Raw genomic sequence first — 21772 nt, 5'->3', positions numbered from 1 at the left:
TGGACCCCGGACTCATTTCACTGGCATTATCACCTTCATATCATTCAGACACTAAATAACCTCAGATGTTGATGCAGCGTCGTAAAATAACCCAATAAATAAAAAAAAATTCATGAAACACTACAGATTTACTGCTATGGAGAGATGTAGTATTTCTTGTGGAAAGAGTGTACAGATAGCACTATCATTTATATTTCAACAAATGATTCATGTTAACATTGTTACAATTTTCTACTCATGAACATCTCCAGAGATTAAGATACAGACTTCATCGATTGAAAGCAATACTTTCCAGCTCTTGTCTTTCCCTTTCCAACAAAAGGTTAATATATGTAATGCTTCTCAAATCTATTTGGCTCTATGGATGTTCATTATGGGGATCGACTTCTATAAGTCAAATCAAGCGTATTCAAACATTCCAAAATCGGGCACTAAGGATAATCACTGGAGCACCATGGTACATGAGAAATGAAACACTTCATTCAGATCTAGACCTAGCCAAAATAGAGACTGTAATTCATTCTTCCTACACACACTCATTTGCAACATTGTCAACACATTCTAACAACTCAATCAACCAGATTCCTCGGAACCTGCCCCCTGCACGGCCTGATCGTCGCCTCAAGAGGAAAAGGCACACTGATTTGTTGATGCTTTGAGGAACGTTAATGGACGTCACCCTCTCCACAAGTCTCATATTATTGTAACGTTAATTATTTAAGCACAATTGATAGTACTAATGTACAAAAATTGTCAAATAAATAAAAAAAAATGAACTTTATACATAGAGCATTACTCAATTATTTCTGTAAATTGTATACCGGTACCAAGAAGAGTGACACTGCAGAAGATATCCTAAAACTATTGTTGAAAATAGTATTGCAGTAGATTTTTACTGGTCGATTCCTACTGTTCAATCAAAGTGGAGCAGGTGCCGGTGCTACATGTTCATTTTTTTCGTTTTATGAATCCTTAGGCTATAAATTTTGATGAAGAAGTTGAAGCCATCTATATAACTTGAAAATCTGTTGTACCGAACCTCTTATTTTCAACAAGCTGCTCTATTCAGTGATTCTAAAGCAGCTATCACTGCTATAATAAACAGTATGTCGCCTAAAAGTATTAAAATAACTTATTGTTGGAAAATCATACATCGTCTGATGAAGCTTAACAAAAGCATTTTTTTCATGGCTAGTGTATGTTGGAGTTTTTTTTTTTTTGGAAGCGTCCAGGTTTTTTTTCTGAAATATAAACACAAGGAATTGGTAAAATATGTATTACAGGGCGTGATTAAAGTTTCCCTAGAACTGCCCCATTTTGTACCTTTATTAATTTAAATCTATTGCCTGCGTGTTTTTTCTTTCATGTATCCAAGATAATTTCTCCATGTTAACTTTTTATCAAGATAAACTCCTAAATATTTTGCATTTTCTATTCTTTGTAATTTAATATTACTTATGTGTAATATTAGTATCTTCATATTGCACATTTTGACGTTAAGGTAAACATCTGAAAGGCATCTTTGTAGTATTAATTTTAATTAAATATTGATATTGTTACAGTTGGTGCAGGAGTGGTATCTGGGAAGAACTACAAATGCATAAAGAAGTACTTTGTGAAATACGGGGCAACAAAGATTTTTTACCTACTGTTGAGGCATTTAATGACTCTGTTAAGCAGTGTGAGCTGGGGTTTAGTAAAGGACCGTTACTGTTCGCTGTTCTACGTGGCAAAATTAGTGAAGGACTTGATTTTGCAGATAATCGTGCTAGAGGAGTTATTACAGTAAGTAAGGTAGTCTTGGATAGTAATTTGGTAATGTGGATGTCTAGATTGTGCCTTACTGAACACGGATAAAATTAAAAATAGAACTAATTATTGACAAAATCGAAAAGTAAGTATCAGTGTAAAGATAATGAGATACAAAATGTCATAAAAACGGTGCACAATAATTCAGTAAAACTTCTTCCATACAGTTCATATAGTACATTCCAAATATATGCATTTTTCACACGTATTCGGTCTCTCTCTCTCTCTCTCTCTCTGCCTGTCTCTCCCCCTCTCCTCTCTCTCTCTGTGTTCCAGCAGAATTCTAAAATTTTTTAGTTAGAAAATTAATTTAAAGAGATAATAAGTATAATTGAACTGGTTATTTGAAAAACCACACAAGTCTATTCCAGCCAAAACGAGTTTATTGTGTTCCTGAAATCAATACATGTATTTGCACGTCTGTAGGACAAAATAAACGTATCCGCCTTATTTTAAGTGATGATCTCATGGCAGTATTTCCCTGAAGAGTTGAAAAGATTTTACGGAGACTTCAGAAAATACATATAAGCACAGTCTAGTATATACAGTCGCGAAGCTCAATACGTAGTAAATATGCAAACATTAGATAGTTGCTCAAAACTAGGATCGCTAATATCGCCTCATTACAGGCAATGCAAAATAGTACCGTCACAGTCTATTGTTTCTAGCACCCTCAAAACTCAAGCTTCGTGACTGTATACAGTAGACTGTGATATAAGTTTGAATAATGTTTGAAAGAAGTTCTACTATATATATGTTTCCAATCCAAACTTTCAATATTGTATTCTCGACCAATCTGGTAAAATATCGAGTATTGTCAAATTTAAATTGTCTGTATTATGCGCACTGAATGATGGCAACCCATTATAAGACCATATTAATCATAATCAAAATCATAATCATTTATTACATCCACCGATCATATACATGATATGGGACATGTCATATTTACAAACTAATAATTAATTACATAATATACATAAAAGTAATAACTATAATTAAATGCAACACAAATACAAATATACAAAACTTGGAACTTGATTGAAGAAAACTACAGGTCGGTCGATTTCGGCTATAAGTCTCGTTTGCAGTATGTCTTGAAGTCAGGAGTCAATTTCAACCATCGCGTCTTTCATGAGAAGACATCCTTCTCGAAGTCAGGATGTGGAAAAGAGGAAGTACAATTTTTTTAAGTAAGGCATTCTTTCTATTCAGTTATGACAATTTTCAATAAATTCGTTCATACTGTAAAAGCAGTTTTTGATTAAAATTTTATAAAGAGCTTTCTTAAATTTCTGATCTGCAGATATTTCTTTAAGATAATTTGGTAGGCTGTTGTACATAAGAAGACCAGCATGAATGACACTGTTTTTATATAGAGTTGTGTTAAAACTTTCAATAAAAATATTATCTTTATTTCTTGTATTGTACTGGTGTGTGTCTGAATTTGTAGGAAAACTATGCAAATTATATTTGATAAAATTTAAGGTTTCATAAATATAAATACAGGGTAATGGCAAGATATGTAATTTTTTTAAGAATGGTCTGCAGTTGGTAGTTTGAGACACTTGAACTATGGCTTTAATAGCTCTCTTTTGTAATTTAAATATTTGGATTGCATTAGGTGAATCACCCCAAAAGATTATACCATACATTAGGATAGAGTGAAAGTATGCAAAGTAAAATGTGCGAGCAGATTCAATAGATGATGCTCTTATTAGTAATCGCAAGGCAAACCAAATTTTACTTAATTTCTTCCCTAGTTCCTGAAGGTGTACAGACCATTATTATGTTTTCAGGTTGGTATTCCTTACCCTTACATTTTTGACAGCCAAGTATCGTTGAAAAGAAAATATAATGATGCAAATGTAAAGTGTGGACTGAAGTCTGGGGCCCAGTGGTACGAGACACAAGCTTACAGGTGAGTGAGTCATAAAGATGAAAATAAATTACGTGTCCATATTGTCGTCATGGACATTCTATCAGTCTGAAAAAGTGAAGTTAATTTTTAATATTTGATTAATCAGAATCACTGTGTTGTTTCTTAAAAGTAGTTACAATGACAGAAGAGCACAATATTTTCATTAAAATAAGGCCGTAACATTATATATTTTGATTAAAGAAATAACAAACTGAACCTATGGGTGGAGATTACTGAAATTAATTATTTTCTTCTGAAATACAACTGGACAAGATACAGTAGTAGACTGTCTTAGCCCAATAGAACACAGGAGTTCACAGGCCAGATACTCTCACACATGCGCGCGTGTTTCTTTTATGCCAGCGGTACTCTAGGTTATGTTACAGCTTAGGTCAATCCTGAAATTTTATTTGTTGTATGTATAATGTAGGCCATGGTTGCTGTTATGGTTGTTGGTTTTATAACCATAGATATGTAAAATAAATAAAGTATTAGATAGAAACGTAATAACAACCATTTAGAATCGCCACATCGCTAGTACGACTGCAGCCAAATAAGTGTTGGTCAGCCAGTTCCCTCGCCCCGCTGTGTACCAGCAGCCACATTTGTAAGTTTTCAAGTAGCTGTTGCAGTGTGTGGCAGTGCAGTTTGCGTACATTTGCTTAAATTTATATCGCAACATTTTATTTAATTTTCAGAGCTTTAAACCAAGCACTAGGACGATGCATCAGGCACAGACATGATTGGGGCGCTCTTATTATTATTGACAAAAGATTCATCACTGAGAGGAGACATGTTGAAGGATTATCAAAATGGATACGCAGGAAGGTATGCTTATGTTATCATCATCATCATCATCATCATCATCATCGTCCTTGTAGGTATTAGGCCCAGTGGCCTGTTACGGTCTCCATCCATCTTTTTAGGGGGCGTCCCAAAGATCGTCTTCCATGTGGTATATAGTGGAGAATTTGTCTTGGGAGTCTGGAACGGTCCATTCTATTGACGTGGTTAAGCCATGCTTATGTTCCGCTTCATAACAACAGTACAGTATTGTGCAACGAAAGTTTGATTTATAAATCTTGCTGCTATTTATGATTGTTCTTGTACGGCATGCTATATGATATGCTTCCTCACACGCAGCTTTAGTTTGGGTCACGGTATGATGATGTGATAGTAGCGATGTGTTTCTAGTCATAATCACATGCGAGTTCACAAAAATGATTAGGATGCTCTTATTATTTACCATTTAAAATATCGTCTATATTTTGCGTCTAACGAAGAGAACATTTGTTTCAATTTTAATCTGCTGTCATGTTGTCTTTTCTGTTCATAATATCATCATTTGTTCATTTATTTACTGTGTGTTTCTTGTTTGTGATCTTTCCTAGTCTCTTGTTTTAATTTCACGTCCCCCCCCCCCCCCCAATGACGCAGTCTCATATTTGGCAAAGCGGAAGATTTTTCTTTCTTAATAAATGAGAGGCTCAATGGAAAAGGGGCCCATGCCACAAAACTAAATTTTGTAGGAGAAGCATTTATTCCACTAAAATTCTCTCCCTTCAAGTGAAGTAGAGCAAGAGGGCTATTCTAGGCCTCTCGGAACTAGAGGCATTTATAAATGCTTACCATATCTACAAGACTGGAAGTTCATGAAAGAGGTCCTGAATGGCAAGATCTGTCGAATTATCGAAGAAACTGAACATCAACAGGAATGTGGCATGAGCTCTTTTTCCACTGTGCCCTTCACATACATGTAATACACTGCTTATCCAATTCGAAACTTGCAAAGATAGTGATGTATGTTTGGTGCATTCTCATGAAAGCAGAACCTTTGTAACTAGGGTTGCTAGGTGCCCCATATTGTACAGGAAGTCCCATATTTGAGGCCGGAAAAACTTGTTTTGTATGAATTCCATACCAAAATTCCCGTATTTACGGACATTATGTCATAGACGGCCAATTTTTTTTTATTCTTTTACCCTACCATTTTTACAATATCGTGTTGTAGATTATGAAAAGAAAGTCACTTTTTTAACAACAATGTTTTTAGAAACGTGACAACGAAGAAAATAAATTTAAACCTCTACCTGCCTCTCTTTCAGTTAAAAGTAATTTTATTCCCAAGCAGAAACATTCTGTGCATAATTATTGGTACAGTAATGTTGTTGGATTGTGTGAAGACTTGGAAAGTGATTCAGAACAAAATGAGTGGTTCTCTGCATGAAAGAAAGGAAACGTGTTTGTATTTAGAAACAAAGAACATTTATTTAATAATATGTATGGATACAAGCTTTACAATTACTCTTCCCAATCTCAGTCCCACATATCATTAATGTACCTTCCAAATTTTAATAATAATATTAATAATACTTGCTTACTTATGGCTTTTAAGGAACTCGGAGATTCATTGCCGCCCTCACATAAGCCCACCATCAGTCCTTATCAATAATAATAATAGTAATAAGTAATAATAATAATAATAATAATAATAATAATAAATTAATATTTATTAATTAATATAACAACTACGGTAAAAGTCTAAGGTAATTTTTCTTTATAGCCTATTTCGTTTTAACTCTAATTATAAGCTCTGAAATGGCGCTTATAAGTTTTTTTTTCTTTCTCTGTATCTTGTAAGTTCTTCACATTTTTCTCGAGTTAAATGTTGCAACTCTCCCTTCTTTACATTGTGAAAACCTAGTAATCCTATTTGTAATTATTATTATCCATTTTGAATCTTGCATACACTACTTTTAACACTTGAATATAAGTAATTGATTAACTAGCGGACTTACTCGTATTAATTATGTAAGTCTGTGTGGCTTACAGCTGTTTCGGTGCTTCATCACACCATCCTCAGAGCCTAATCCTCAGAGTAGGCTCTGAGGATGGTGTGATGAAGCACCGAAACAGCTGTAAGCCACACAGACTTACATAATTAACACAAGTAAGTCCGCTAGTTAATCAATTAATTAATATTATTTCTGTAACAAAATTCAATTTCAGAACTTTGCAGATGTGGGTTGTAAAAGATTAGCACCGTAGGTATAATTTCTGAACAATACAAATACCAACTGGAAAAAATGACATCCTTCATAAAATAATGCAGGAATTGTCATGCTTATACTTGTAATACAGTAACGTAACTATACATATTAATGAGTTCCGTGTGATGTTTTATCTGACAGGTACAGCCATATGCAACATTTGAGAAATTCCACTGCAGCCTGAAGAACTTTGTGGAATATCACAGCCCAACAGCACCAGCACAAGGACTGCAGCAAACACTGACTGTTGCATAACTCCACTCACATCCCCCAGATAAATAGAAGATTGTACTAACATACATATGTCTATATGGCCATCAGTAATGGAAGATAAAACTATTTTAATTTTATACCCTTTGTAAGTTCCATATTACACTTTTCCTGAAGTTCACGAAGCCAGATATTCCACTTAGATCATTGTCCTCCTCCTGCCCTCTTTGTGAACCTACTCTTTCATCAGAAAGCGGCAATTTTATCAGTACTGTTGAGGAATTGAATGTGCACCATAATGATATGTAAGAATATCTTGTATAAAATATTATGGATTATTTTTAAATATATACCTAAAAACTGAGGCAATAGTGCTGTATTTACTCATGTATAAGTCCCACATTTTTGTCAAATTTTGTCATAAAAAAACAGAGTTAGAGCCTATAATTCTGCTCCAAAACATGACGGCCTCTCTTCCTGGAATTGGTAAACCCTCATAAACCCCCATCCTCTCCTCAACCCCTTTGCGCGTAGCAGAAATACAATATGACAATGACTTCAAGAATTGGCAACTCAGCTGAGTGTTTATCCCTTACACGTTGCTACAGTTAAGTGGTGAAGAGTGTGAGGAAGGCCCTCATATATACAAGATAAATACTATGGAGTGAGCCGACGATGTGGTACACTACCTTGCTGAGGGAGCTGAAGAGGTCGGCCCACTAGTCAAGATGGCGGCTGTGCCATATATATGATCTAGGTTTTCACTTAATGTTTAGTTTCTCTCCACTTTTACACTATCGGTATATTATGCCATAAAATTCGGTAAAAAAAATACCGTATTTTAGAACAATAAAATCTGAATTGCACATTTGAAGAAAACCCTTTATTGCTTTAGGAATGAGAGGTGTTTTGATGAGCTTTGAAATCGTACAACAGATTATGTTTATAGTACCCTTTTATTAGGGATAAAGCAGGCAGATATCCCGATGTGGAACACGAATTGTATAATTACATGATTCAGATAAGAAGAGTATATGTACAAGAATCAGCAGAGTACTGGTGAACAATCACTGTATTGATAAGGTTACCAGATATATATATATATATATATATATATATATATTTTTTCACATTTTCGGGGGAACAACTACTTTTAACATTTCTCTTAATTTGCCATTCACTTACTGTATAGGCCTACTGTTTTCATACAATTTAAGGATTTAAAATAGTCATTCTGTTTACCACTAAAAAATTCTTTCTACTTATCTACTACTTAAGCAACAGTATTTTCGAGAAGAGTCATGATAAATAAAATGAAAAATGAATGGAATCAAGGAAAACATGCCACCTTAATGAATGTAGTTGAAGAGACATCCGTTCTACTGTTGTCACAGGGACGAAGGGGAAGAGGGGTGGAGCCAAAATAGTATGCATATCCTTCACATCACAATCTCTTGTCAAAAACATAGAACTATTTTCTTCACTGTGTAGTGGCAGCATTAACATTGAAAATGGAGCAGCAACAATGCAACAGTTATGGTAAAATCACACCACTATTGCGAAGAAAATGTAACCTTGTTACCCACAGTGGAGAAAGGGAGATTATTTTCATAATATCATGAAGCGTTGTGAGGAGGAAAAATTGTTTGTTGGAATCTCTTGATAAGGTGTGTGAGAAATGGTTAAATACTCTGGCAAAAGTATTAGTTCTGTGAAAAAAATTAAGAAGGTTCAATTACAACCAAATGAACATCACATTACTCTGGGAAAGAACAGGTAGGTCTATGTAATGTTTGGAAAGTACAGTTGTAACACTTATGTTCGGTAATTTGTATACCGAGAGTAACGTAATGAGTTGTTATAATGCCGCAGGACTGTCTTTCGGGATTTATTAATAGTATTTATTAAACAGTATGCACAACTTTCAGCCATTTTTTTTTATTTGTTCTGAGGCTGGCTCGAGACCTGGCAGACTGATGGTGATGGATTATGAGTGGAATCATGATAATGGTGAGAGGAAATTTCGACAAAACCCCTTCGCTCCTGCTCTGTTCACCACAAATTGCTCCATGACCCAGATGGGGATCGAATCTGGATTGCCATGGTTGAAGGCAGAGAGGGTAACCAAGGCGAAGTGAGCCTCAATAAACCCAAGACAAAGGAATGTTTGGTAGACAAGTTTTTCGAAGCACCTGGAATAGAGTCCTTCATTTACCTCCTTACAACTGCGTCCTCGTTGTGGTTCAGTTAGCCTGGGATAAGCTGCAACACTATAGCCGATTTGTGCTCATTACTTCAACAGCAGAGGACTGGAGTGGGTACTGCGCGCACGTCACTGCACTGAAGGAAAAATAGCTTCAGAAATCGGGACAAATGGACGATGCCATTGACGAAATAATAATTAATTTTGGAACAAGTGACAACAATGATGTCAGTAATAATAGTGATTTGGATTATGCCTAATTGTAAATTACAATATGCTTGTAAAATATTATAAAAACATGTACATAATAAATCTAAGTAGGTAATATAACTGCACGCATTGTATTCTTCACCTGACATAATTAGGAACATTAAATCCAGACGTCACTGATGAAGATATGTCGAATAAAATATCTAAATTTATAAAAATCACTGGCGTAATTAACACAGTCTTCAAATCATCCCATGTTCAGAAACATACAAGGCTAAAGGTATATAAAACACTAGCTCGACCAGTCCTCACGGTAGCGAGGCATGGACAATCGGAAAAGCTGATGACAGCTGAAATGAGGTTCATGAGACGAACAGCGGGATGCTCTTTGCTGGAACACCGTAAAAATGTGGACATGTTGCAGGAACTAAAAATGGATCCTATAGTTAATTTTGTTCAACAATATCGACTTCAGTGGAAAAAAACATGTCGAAAGGATGGATCGCACTAGATGGCCTAAACAGATTCTTACTTATGTACCAAGAGGAAAGACCACGAAAGCGCTGGCATGAAACCATAACAGATCCTGTAGGGTCCAATACGTGACAGATATGATGATGATGATGATGAAATCCAGACGTTTGCGATGGGCAGGGCATGTAGCACGTATGGGCGAATCCAGGAATGCATATAGAGTGTTAGTCTGGGGACCGGAGGGAAAAAGACCTTTGGGGAGGCCAAGACGTAGATGAGAGGATAATATTAAAATGGATTTGAGGGAGGTGGGATATGATGATAGGAACTGGATTAATCTTGCACAGGATAGGGACCGATGGCAGGCTTATGTGAGGGCGGCAATGAACCTTCGGGTTCCTTAAAAGCCATTTGTAAGTAAGTAAGTAAGGTAATATAACCTATAATATGTATAGAAATAGGTGTAGTAACTCCGCCAATGCCAATCCTCAGCCCGGACGAGAAAGGAGGTGGTTCTACAACACTGTATTTAAATGTTTTCTCTTTACAGGTTAAGACCTGCCACGAAATAAAGTTTTCTTGTGAAAACCGGAGTGCTGTGAAGAGATATCTAATGTCACACTGCCAGTGGCCGAACCAAGTGCCTTTACAGTAGAGCCCTGCAGTGAAAAGAGTCTCATTACCTGGAGGAGGGCATCCATTCCGTGCCATTATGTGACGAGTACACGCTGCACCGAGTAGTTCGAAATACATCTAGGGGATGAAAGGTTGAAGATAACTTGTGACTACAGTATGTTTCTCAATTAAATTCCTTTCTCATATTACCAATACATATTACAGTTTATACACTGCTCTTCAGAAAAAGTGTATTGAGAATATTTTACTTTAGGCTGTTTTAATGCACATGAGCATTAGTTTTATCAGAGTAGAAGAGAGTTATTCAAGAATTCAAAATATGCATTTATAAAATCCATTGTTGATTGTTTCCACGTTTATAGTCTCATTTAAGACAGCAAACAATGGATACAGTACCAATATATTTCAAGGTGTTATGCTTTTTTTTTCTGGAGAACAGTGTAGTTAATTTTCTTTCACTGTTGTTATAGACTTTGGCCTACCTAAATTAAATAATTTAATACTGGTATAAGTTATATCAAGATAAAACAAGATTCTATTTCTGGATTGTACACAAAAGACATTTCGTACAATAAAAAAATTCAGACATTCATGCAAAAATAAATCTTTATTTATCTCTATTTAATATATATAGACACACAGGTGTATACAATTTTATTTTAATTTGACATATAAAAGTATTAAAAACAGTTTTTGCTTGCGTACATTTCTTGTATACAGAAGCTTGTGCTTTAAACATGATATAGGCCCTAATGGCTGAGACATCATTACAGTAAATATATAGGAAGATTATGGCATCATATTATTTTGCATTTGAAGACCAGAGTTCGTTCACTCTCCCTTATAGACAGGTGTACGTTTTTCTTTAAATGCCAATAGTCCTTCTATCCTGTCTTTGGTAGGGATAAGTTGTGCGTAATATGCCTCCTCAATAGCATTACCAGTATTGATATCTGCTTCTAAACCATTATTTATAGCTGCTTTGGCCATCCTCAAACTAATAGGTCCATTGGGAACAATTGCGCGAGCTACTTCCAAAGCTTTCAAATATGCTGCATTACCATCGTCATTCTGTTTGGCTGTATGGTTAACCACACCAAGTTGCAAGGCCTCTGTCCCAGTCAATATTTTTGCAGTGAAAATAAGTTCTTTAGCAAGAGCAGGTCCAATAAGTCTTGGTAATCTTTGGGTGCCGCCCGCACCTGGAATTATAGCCAACTTCGTTTCAACCAAACCTAGTTTCGCGTTGTCAGATGCAGTTCTCATATCACACGCTAAGGCAAGTTCAAAACCACCGCCTAATGCTGCTCCATCTATAGCTGCAATTACCGGCATAGGAAGGTCCTCAACAGCAGTTGTAAGTGATCGCAGCTGAGACACGAATATGTTCACTTCCAAGTTTGTAAGTTTCAATCTCTCTTTCAGATCAGCTCCAGAACAAAATACACCTGGTACCACGCTTCTCACTATAATCACTCTAATGTTCTTATCATATTTAACTGAGTCTATTGCATGAAAAAAATTGTTAGTTAAGCTTCGATTTAGTGCATTCTTTGCTTCAGGCCTATTTATTTCAAGAACAACGATACCACTATCTCGGCCATCTAAATAGTTCAAATTCAGGTTTTGAGAACTACTTGTTGAATAAAATGAAAGCCGATTCAAAAATCTGGGAACAATACGTGACTTTATAACAGTTATACTCTTCAACAGTGACATGGTCAACTTATTTATAAACTGACACGGAAATTTAAAATATTTCGAGCTTTAAATATCAAAGTCCAAACTTATAAGAATAGGTTATGTTACATTTATGATCTAGGGTTATGTTCACTCAATTTGAATTTACCTTCTGCATTATCTGCAGACACTTTTAATCATATAACGAAATTATCTTGTTTCATGATTATTGTTGTAGAAGCACATAAAATGTTATTTTTTTGTTTCTAGTAAGTAAAAATTTAAAAAAATGTGTGGATTTAACGATTATTTTATGTTTCTCTGATACTGCAGAGAATTTTAAGCTTCAACTGTTTCCTACATTGTGGATGTGGTATTTACATTCGCTTTCGCCAGAGTTCGTAAGTGTTCTTGTACTTATCTCTCTCTGCTTGTGAAGAGGTGGTGTGGTAGCGGTGTTGAAAGGTAAGGAGTTTTCTATTGTATTGCAATTATAAATATATTAAATTTGTTTATTACCGCTAACGAACCAAAATAAGAAGCAATAGTTAGCGAATAGAATTATGAAAGAAGTAATTAGTTGTAGGATGTTGGAAATATTGGGCGATTCGTATGATGCTTGCTGTTTGAAATAGAGTACAATACCATGGATCTTGCCTATTTGGTTTGAAATAATGGTGAAAATATTTTAATACAAATTAATGTGGTGTGATTTATAACATATAAACATTATTATAGTACAGTACATGTAAGACCTGCTAAAAATATATTTATTTATTCATTCTTAGTAGCTGTAATTGAATGCACACGTGGTCACCAGATGTAGTTGTGAACGGATAACCGAACCTGCAGATATTTAATAATGTCCTTGTTTATTTTAGTAAATCATTAGCTGGCCAGTGGGCCATCAGAATTATAGAGCGGAGATACGTATATCATTCAGCCACAACAGTCTTTCAACGTCACGAAAATAGCCTGTATACTCTGTACGATAAGCACGGTAACGCAATTTCATAGCTCTGATAACCTATAGACAGTGTCTTTGTAAGTTTCCTGAGTATTAGTTAGCAATCAAAAATTAGAACAATAAATAGGTAATTCTTTACAAGAGTGCTACCAAAAGAGGGCAAATTTTTAGTGGAACAAAGTGGACAGGGGTCGTGGGCGGAGCTTACCGTTCGCTGTATTGCGATTTGTCCAAAATTAGAGACAGCGATTGAATCTCGGATTTCACCTAGAAGTCTGAAGCTAACCAAACCTAACATGTCACAGATTCGTATATGCAAGGTGTATAAGCGAAATACGAAGGGAACTATCTCATCGCTAGTTTAGCCATTTTCAGTTCCAATTTGCGTAGCCCCTCTATTTTTTTTCGTTGGTACGTATAACTCGACTACAAACCAAGTAGATAAATACTTTGTCTACCTTTGGTAGTTCTCTTGTACAGAAGCACCAGTAAGTATTGTGGCCACAAATTCTGGGCAAGAGACATCTTTTTTTGTATTGGTGATCTCTAATCATTTGGAGGCAATACTAAAGTCCTTGGTTAATCCCAGTCAGAACTCTGCAGTGTCTGTCTGATTCATGACAAGGATACATAATTATGCATCTGTTATCAATATGGAGGTGGGTGATTCTCTGGTCTAACCTATCTGCCCTGATGATGAAACCTGCATGTAGTTCCTAAACATTGAAAGTGTCAAGTTCCAGGACACTGGAATATCCAAGTCTAATTCTGATCAGTCACCTTGAAAGGCTAAGAACTCATATAGGCCTATAATCAGGTGTATTATATATCTAATATTTATGTAGACCGTATGTCTTGTTATCCTGTTGCTGAAACTCCAACCTGTAGGCATTCGTCGTACTTTGACATAGTTCGTCTGTAATAAGAAAATTGGTCATTCTGTATGAATTCCCACTCCCAAGTGTGTATGTTAGATCTCTGCTGGAATATTTGCCATTCTTGATAGTAAAAACCGCCTGTGGGTGAGAATCTGGAGTTTTAATGAACTGCGTAGGATGTACACAGAGAAATGAGTAAATATGCAATACTCTGTTTATTCTAGTTCATCTGTATTATATTGAAATTTATTTTTTCTTGACAGTCTGCTGTGTAGCCATTCAAGATGGTTAACGGTAGAATTCCTTCAGTCTTTAGCAAGACCTACGTTACTCCAAGGCGCCCATATGAAAAGGCCCGCCTTGATCAAGAGTTGAAGATCATTGGAGAGTATGGGCTTCGTAATAAGCGTGAAGTGTGGCGCGTGAAGTACACGCTGGCCAAGATCCGCAAGGCTGCCCGTGAACTTCTGACGCTGGAAGAGAAAGATCAGCGTCGGTTGTTCGAAGGTATGTATTCGTATTCCGAGTTCTTTCAGTTTATAGTATGTTCTGCCATGGCATTAAGTCTGTTAACTCGCAATTTAGATAAGTTATCGTCGTTTAATTCTATACAACTCTACTAGACATGTCCACAACATGTGCTTGTTAACGTATGGGTATTATGGAATGAAATTTTCGCTGGTTCTGAAAGAGCAACAGTGGTAGGGGAACCTCGCACGGCAGCTGCTCTCTCTATCTACAGTGTGCTCTCTACCCCTCCCCTTCCTATAACAAACCTACGCCAGCCAAAATTCGATGTGCTTTCGACACTCACGTGGTAAATAGCAAATTTTCGCAGAAATTAGGTGTGCATTCGACAGCTCTCATGTAATAGTTATACTGATAAATTTAAAATGACCACACTTAACGTAACTCAACACTCACCTGTGAAAGTAACACTGTTGGAGACCCAAACTCGCCTTCCTCGCTTGCAGACCTTACTCCTCATTGAACGTAAGTAGAGTCATTTTTCCCCTCTGTGTTGTCGTGGTCATATGGTGTAAAGCATTACTCGTTCCCCATAGTGTGTGTGTGGTAGGCAAGTTCGATGGATTGAATCCCGCCATAAAAAAAAAAAAGAGGAGAGAAGAAGGGAGACACAGAACATAGATCTTCTCAGTTCCACTTTTCTTCACGAGGTGTCACCTCACTGTAAACCCCCTACTTCCTAGTGAAGGGATTAGTGGGTGGAGCTTCTCTGTTCTGTTCTTTGAGATTTAACCGTAATTTTAAGTGAAAGGTATCAATCTTAATGTATCCAGCTGTTTGCTGACAACATAAGGTCCACTATAGTCCACTCGTCTTTTCAGTTCTTGTTTTACATGAGAAATGAGGGGTATTTTGATTGGTGTTCATTATAGATGCCTGTTGCTATTAGCCAGAGTTGGGGTGTAGTCAATCTATACTGCAGGGCTGTGTCTTCTGCAACTGGTACTGATGATTTTAATTTACTTCTTTTGTGGTTTATGGATGGACAGTATAGAAGAATGTGTTCCAGATCTTCATCTTGATTATTACACCACAGACAAGTAGGAGTATCAGAAAAGTGAAAGCAATGTAGTTACAATTGTGTGACAATGTGACCTGTTCTGGCTCTTGTTAAAAATGTTTGAACATGTCTGGGCTAGTTTTTGTATATTTCCAGGTCGTTTGGTTTGTTTTGTACGGACTGCAAAAATTTTTCCTTTGTCAGAAGGGAGCCACTTCTGGAGTTTTTACTTAGTTTTTTCTGAATGGGAAGCTGCATTAACACCAATGCAGTCCACTATATTTTTCACTATCTAAAGTGCCACCAGTGTAGCTCAATTGGCTAAGGAACTTGCCTGCCAATCCAGAGCTGTGCTCGGGCACGGGTTCGAACCCCGTCTGGGCTGATTACCTGGTTGGGTTTTTTTCCCGAGGTTTTCCCCAATCGTAAGGCATTGTCAGGTAATCTGTGGCGAATCCTCGGCCTCATTTTGCCAAACACCATCTCCCTATCACTATTCCCATCGACACTAAATAACCTAGTAGTTGATACAGCGTCGTTAAATAACCAAGTAAAAAGAAAATAAAGTGAAGGTATAATTAGGTACGTTTTTAAGTTTCATCATTGATGGAATACTCTTGACATTACAGATTGTTTCAATGAGTTAATGATAATGGCTGAATTTAAGAACTTTTTGAAATAAATAAGCTTGAGATTTGTGTAACACACCCAAATCCGAGCATTAAGGTATATCCTTTTATATCATTTTAGACAAAAGGAAAAAAATGGTTGCCATACACTGAATCCCCTTTAGAAGACTTGGGTTGGTTTGGTTCCGTGAGACTTGTGTTTACAAGTGAATGAATTTCTTATGCAGGACTACTCTCTTGTTTTACCTTTGTTTTCTTTGTTGCTCTTTCTGTCGTGTGTAGATCACATGTTATAACTAATCTATAACAAATATATATTCAAGGGGTAAATTAGGTCCTAGGTGCAAAATAAATGTTCTTTCCCTAGTCGTGTGAACCAGATACTGCCAAATTCATGGTACTGGAGATCGGTCATTTTTGTGTTTAAGCCTGTATAGAAATTTTGCACATTAAAAACATTATGAAATTTATTTTTTTTTAATACATAGAGGATTTCCACTCCATCAGTACAGGAACATCCATCTTATAGACTTGTGTAACAGAAAACTTTCGCAAGAAGCAGCCATAATCAAGGTGTTAAACATGACTATAGCCTTTCTCCATGTCTATTTCTCTCCATCAAGATTGATGAGGAGAAGACTGGATTATTTGGACTCACTGAGATTTGGACTTGGGTATTTTGAACAGTGTGTTTGATATTTTAAATTGTGCTGCAGGTAACGCCCTTCTTCGTCGTTTGGTTCGGATTGGAGTGCTGGACGAGAGTCGAATGAAGCTTGATTACGTGTTGGGTTTGAAGATAGAAGACTTCTTGGAGCGTCGCCTTCAAACTCAGGTGTTCAAGCTGGGTCTGGCCAAATCCATCCATCACGCACGTGTCCTCATACGTCAGAGACATATTCGGTAAGATCAGCAGAATAAGTCATAAAACATGTGGCCCCAAATTCTGGGCAAGATGCATCATTATTGTGGTGTTGTCTAATCATTTGGAGGCCAGAGTAAAGTCCTTGGTTAATCCCAGTCAGAACTCTCCAGTGTCTGTCTGATTCATGACAAGGACACAGTTACATTGATAGGCCTAACTGAAAATTATGTTTTGGTTGTAGCGTGAGGGAAATGACCGTGGAAATTAACTATACAGGGTGAATGTCATTAATTTCAGGGGGTTATTCTTTGATGTATTTCAAACAAAGAAGTTTAATACAATTTTGCTCGTTTTTGCTTCCTTTTCGAGATAAAAATTGTTTTACATGAAACATTTTATAGCGTGTTTTGGGGAAATTCATTGATTTAATTCCCAATATGCTCAGTTAGTTTAAGAGGGACGTGTATTATGATAATAAATGATTTATAGAATTTTAGTTTTGATCTTCAAATATGCAGAAATTTGATCCGAACAAATGTAACATTGTAAAATTTCTTTGCAGAACGAAAAGTTCACCCTGTATGTAGAGTAGTCGCAACATAAACTGCATCGTCCAGGATTTTTGTATTTGACTAATAATTTTATAAGAAAAATCAGTGAATGTTACTTATGTCCCGCCCACTATAGGAGACATAGACCAGTTTTACACTAATCCTAAACATTTAGTATAACTTGTTGCTTGTGTAGGCAGTCTTTTACATTAGATTTGCGAAAATTGGTTTATAGCGCAACATTGGCAGTGATAAAAGTGTGAAATATTCGGGTGAAGCGAGCATTGAGCGACTTCCGCCGATTTTGGAATAGACGCACTTGAACTGCCAACATAGAAAACAAAAATCATACTCAATCGCTTTCACCTTCATCTTGACGGGATAATAAAAGCCTAAACTAACCTAACCTAAGTGCGTCGGTGTCTTTTTCAAAATCGGCGGAAGTCGCTCAACGCTCGTTTAACCAATATTCGTTCAGTGGGCGGTGGATACTCTACATTGACCAAAAAATTATTGGTTCTCTTTTCCATCGGCATTGTTGTTGCTGGGTCAGTAATTTGTGACAGATTCACTCATTCATAGTGTTCTGCATATGGCCTATCTTAGTGTTGTCTATCATCTCGTATCTTCTTCTGCACCGAACTTTTCTCACACTCACTGTTCTTTGCAGTGATTTCCTGTTCCAACCCTCAATCTTCTTTCCTTCTCTCGGTTTGAAGGTTCTGATTATATACATTTATTTTAGATATTTTCTGACATACAAAACTGGACTCCAAAATTTTTATCTTTATTACAGAATTTGCAATTTATGTTGCCACTACTGTAATACGTGTTAAAAAAAATAGAGAATTTTATGGTTTATAATATCGTCGTGTGAATGCAAGAACTAGGTAACTCGAAATTTGCGTTTTTTTAGTTACCTCTTTTATAGCATAGCAAAAATCGCACAATGTAATCCAGGATCTAGGTAACTGATCGAACGATACCAGCGACATCTATTTTTCAATATAACAAATAGGTAAAAGAAAACGAGACATATTCCTTAGTGCAATAAATAAGTAAATAGGCAATGTCACAAAATATGAAAAATCAAGTTACCTAGTTCTTGATATAAGAGAGTGGTTTTCTGGACAAATATTGTCATCTAGAGGAAATAGAATTTTAAAATATTGAATACCTTCAGAATGTAATTTTATTGCAATTGCTGTCAGGTGTGGAGGTCGCCCCGTTGAGTGGATTTTATTCAAACAGGCCACTTAAGACTGAGGCAATAGAGCCTCTTCCTAATGCCTGGTAATACTGTAGGTGCCGCGCATTGTGCTCAAGCAGGCCACTTGGGACTGTAGGCTTTGTGCCTCTTCCCAATGTCTGTTCAGTAACCTGTACGGACACAAAGGTACTGTGAGTAGCTGATCCTCATAGCAGTTATGTTCCATTTAAATGTGTGGTGGGGTTGCTAGTATATTTATTGTGTGTACTTTCTCCTGCAGAGTGCGCAAGCAGGTGGTGAACATCCCAAGCTTCATTGTCCGGCTGGATTCCCAGAAGCACATCGACTTCTCGCTGAAGAGTCCGTTTGGTGGTGGTCGTCCCGGACGTGTGAAGAGGAAGAACTTGAGGAAGGCCACAAGTGGAGGAGGAGCTGCTGACGAAGACGAGGATTAAATGTAATGCTGTCACGTGAATAAAACGTTCTCCTCTAGATTTGTGTGTTGTTATTTATGAACTTCCAGACTTGGGTGTACAGTGTGTTCCTAGGTAAGTCATGTTCCATTGGCTTGTATGACTTTTATCCCAAGAAAACTGACCAGTAGAGATTGGAGTGGACTGGTCTGCATAGGGATGCCCTTTGTCATCATTGTACGAGAATTTGTGTGTGTCTACCGTCTCGTTGATGTAGAAGACATGTCGGTACTTTAGTTTTTATAGCTTTGACTTTATCGTCAAAGAAAGCAGGAAATGGAGAATCAGTTGGATACATTCCTCAGGACTTCGTAGTATTTTTAAGTATTTGATTAGCTAATTTTTCTTCCACACAAACAATATTTATGACCAATGTTTGGGGTGCATGGTAGTGTCATGGTTACGGGGTAAAGGCTCATTCACGATGGGAATATAAACATAACAGCAAACATACTTGGTAACCATGGAAACATAACAACGACGCCATTTCCTCTTATTCTGTCGTATACTTCAGCGCTCCACGATTGTGTTCTGTTTGCAAATCACGTAAGCATAAGCATGAAAGTTTGGAATTTGCAAACTTTCATGTTAACGTCTTACGGTAATGTTTATGTCAATGCTTATGTGAATCATTGTGAATGATCCCATTTGGTAGCCTGGGTGCAAACTTCTGTGTTTATGTTACGGTTATGTTTAATTTTCATTGTGAATGGGCCTTGACTCTGCAAGCCGGAATGTCGCTGGTTCCATTACTGATGGAGTCAGATTTTGCCATTGATCTAATCCAGCCGCACTATGGCCTGTGGTTTACTCAGCCTCTAACAGAAATGAGTACCAGCGGTAAAGGTGGTGGACATGTAGGACTGACATCCCTACTGCTATTAATGCCGATTATAGATAGCCTTAACCTCCTGCCACCCTCTGGGCCGATTTAGCCTGTCATGGGGTAGACTTCACCTTTACCTTTATGAAATATAATTAAGCACAATATGAACTTCTTCAAAGGTTGATAACTCCCACATAATCTGATTCCAATGTCTTAATGATGGTTGTCACATTCTGAATATTTTTTTTTTTTTTTTAATCTTTTCATAAACCAACACGGCATCTATTATCAGGCAGTACATCTCGCTTGATATGTATTAGGAAGAACAATTATTGTTTTTATACATTTGAAGTCTGATATGTAGCTAGTCAGTAATGTGTGCAATAGAGGGGGAAAGAAACTGGCCACTCTACCGCATTTCCTGGCTTGGTTGCCTCACGACTGATGCCTTGTTGTCGCTTATGAGGTTCAAACCTATCTTCGGACAGTTGACTAAACAGTCCAACACTTTTCCTGTGACTCTTGAATTTGAAAGCCAGCCAGTCATGGTGAGTCTTGTTCAGATGGTCCGCCCATCCTCACTACTGTATCGTGAATTTGGCTATAGTGTCCTCAAAGGGACCGAAGAAATGTTGCAATAATCGAGTATCGCTGTAACAGAAAAGAAATACAGTAAGCCTACAGTGGTATAATTTGTTAATACTATATACTGTTGAGTTTTATTTGGAAAATAGAAAGACTATGGATTGTAAAAAATAGTAAAATACGTGGTATAATACAGTAAAACTTGTTTTATGTCTTTTATACTTGAATGTTTTTCATAATTGGTTTTTTTCTCTTTTGAGTTCCCAGCAAAATACATATACTTTCCATGTTAATTTACGAGGGTTGAATGGAAAGTAATGCCTCCACCTCAACTGCACGTATATGGATGAGGATATTTTAATAAATCAAACGCAGAAATAATCCTCAGAATGTGCCCTTTAATTACCTTAATTCATAATCACCAGACAACTGGATACACTTTTGCCAACGAACGAGTTTTGTGAAGTCACAGAAGAAGCCCAAACTCTGTTTCTGGAACTAGCTTCTCACAGCCCTCTAAGCTTCAGGAAGAGATGCGGCGCCAAGTCTGGACTGTAGGATGGATGATTGTCTCTGAAGTTCTGCTGTGTGTGGCCGTGCATTGTTGTGCTGCAGGATAACATGTTATCTAATGCCGGGCTTTGGCAACAAAGCCATTAGCGTTCTTGCTCTCCAGTATTTCTGTGGGGGATCCATCAGGTAGAACTTCACAGGTTTGTAGATGATCTTCAGTCATTTCTTTGTTGCATAGAGGGCAATTTGGATTTGTGTAAATTCCTATTTTATTCAAGTGTTTGGCCAAATAATCGTGTTCTGTAAGCAGTCTGAATTTTCCTACTGCAGATTTACGTGGGATTCCTGGAATAATTTGTTTTTTTTTTTTATTAAAATGCTCCATTTTTATCTTTGGCTTTGGTACATAGTACTTGGTTTTGCTTGATTTTATATTTATTTTTAATTATCCTTTCCGATTCTCTCTGAGCGATGCGGGAATCATTTTGAATCAGTCAACTTAAAACCCTGTGAAACTTGCTGGTTGCTGTCACAGGATGTCCAACTCTTTGCTT

The 21772-nt window shown here is 36.8% G+C and overlaps 3 protein-coding genes across 3 annotated transcripts in view; 2 read left to right on the top strand and 1 right to left on the bottom strand.

Moving 5' to 3' along the window:
* LOC138702132 (Fanconi anemia group J protein homolog) overlaps nt 1–7130 on the top strand; it is a 320429-nt gene extending 313299 nt beyond the window's left edge. Inside the window, exons 15-18 of the mRNA XM_069829730.1 lie at nt 1563–1785; nt 3609–3730; nt 4429–4558; nt 6922–7130. Coding sequence (XP_069685831.1) covers nt 1563–1785; nt 3609–3730; nt 4429–4558; nt 6922–7035 — 589 coding nt within the window. The 3' untranslated portion in view covers nt 7036–7130. The remainder of the gene's footprint in view (nt 1–1562; nt 1786–3608; nt 3731–4428; nt 4559–6921) is intronic.
* Nucleotides 7131–11101: 3971 nt separating this feature from the next.
* LOC138702130 (methylglutaconyl-CoA hydratase, mitochondrial-like) lies at nt 11102–12481 on the bottom strand. Its single transcript, XM_069829728.1, has one exon. It carries the CDS (start codon nt 12230–12232, stop codon nt 11345–11347), a length of 888 nt encoding a protein of 295 aa, XP_069685829.1. The 5' UTR covers nt 12233–12481; the 3' UTR covers nt 11102–11344.
* A 45-nt stretch (nt 12482–12526) lies between these two features.
* Nucleotides 12527–19315, top strand: RpS9 (ribosomal protein S9). The gene is made up of 4 exons (XM_069829729.1): nt 12527–12658; nt 14302–14545; nt 16912–17098; nt 19102–19315. The coding sequence occupies exons 2-4, from the start codon at nt 14323–14325 to the stop codon at nt 19274–19276; spliced, it is 585 nt and encodes a 194-aa protein (XP_069685830.1). The 5' UTR covers nt 12527–12658; nt 14302–14322; the 3' UTR covers nt 19277–19315.
* Nucleotides 19316–21772: the final 2457 nt, after the last annotated feature.

Source organism: Periplaneta americana, chromosome 6 (genome assembly GCF_040183065.1).
Source record: "Periplaneta americana isolate PAMFEO1 chromosome 6, P.americana_PAMFEO1_priV1, whole genome shotgun sequence".
Taxonomy (NCBI): Eukaryota; Metazoa; Arthropoda; class Insecta; order Blattodea; family Blattidae; genus Periplaneta; species Periplaneta americana.
Note: the sequence above shows the minus strand (reverse complement) of the source record. Positions and strands in the feature narration are given on the sequence as shown.

Excerpts from the sequence above, each read along its gene's own strand:
- LOC138702130 (XM_069829728.1), bottom strand. The coding sequence starts at position 12,232 with ATGTCACTGTTGAAGAGTATAACTGTTATAAAGTCACGTATTGTTCCC.
- RpS9 (XM_069829729.1), top strand. The coding sequence starts at position 14,323 with ATGGTTAACGGTAGAATTCCTTCAGTCTTTAGCAAGACCTACGTTACT. Across the intron at positions 14,546-16,911 it reads TCAGCGTCGGTTGTTCGAAG|GTAACGCCCTTCTTCGTCGT; the intron begins GTATGTATTCGT and ends ATTGTGCTGCAG. Across the intron at positions 17,099-19,101 it reads ATACGTCAGAGACATATTCG|AGTGCGCAAGCAGGTGGTGA; the intron begins GTAAGATCAGCA and ends TTTCTCCTGCAG.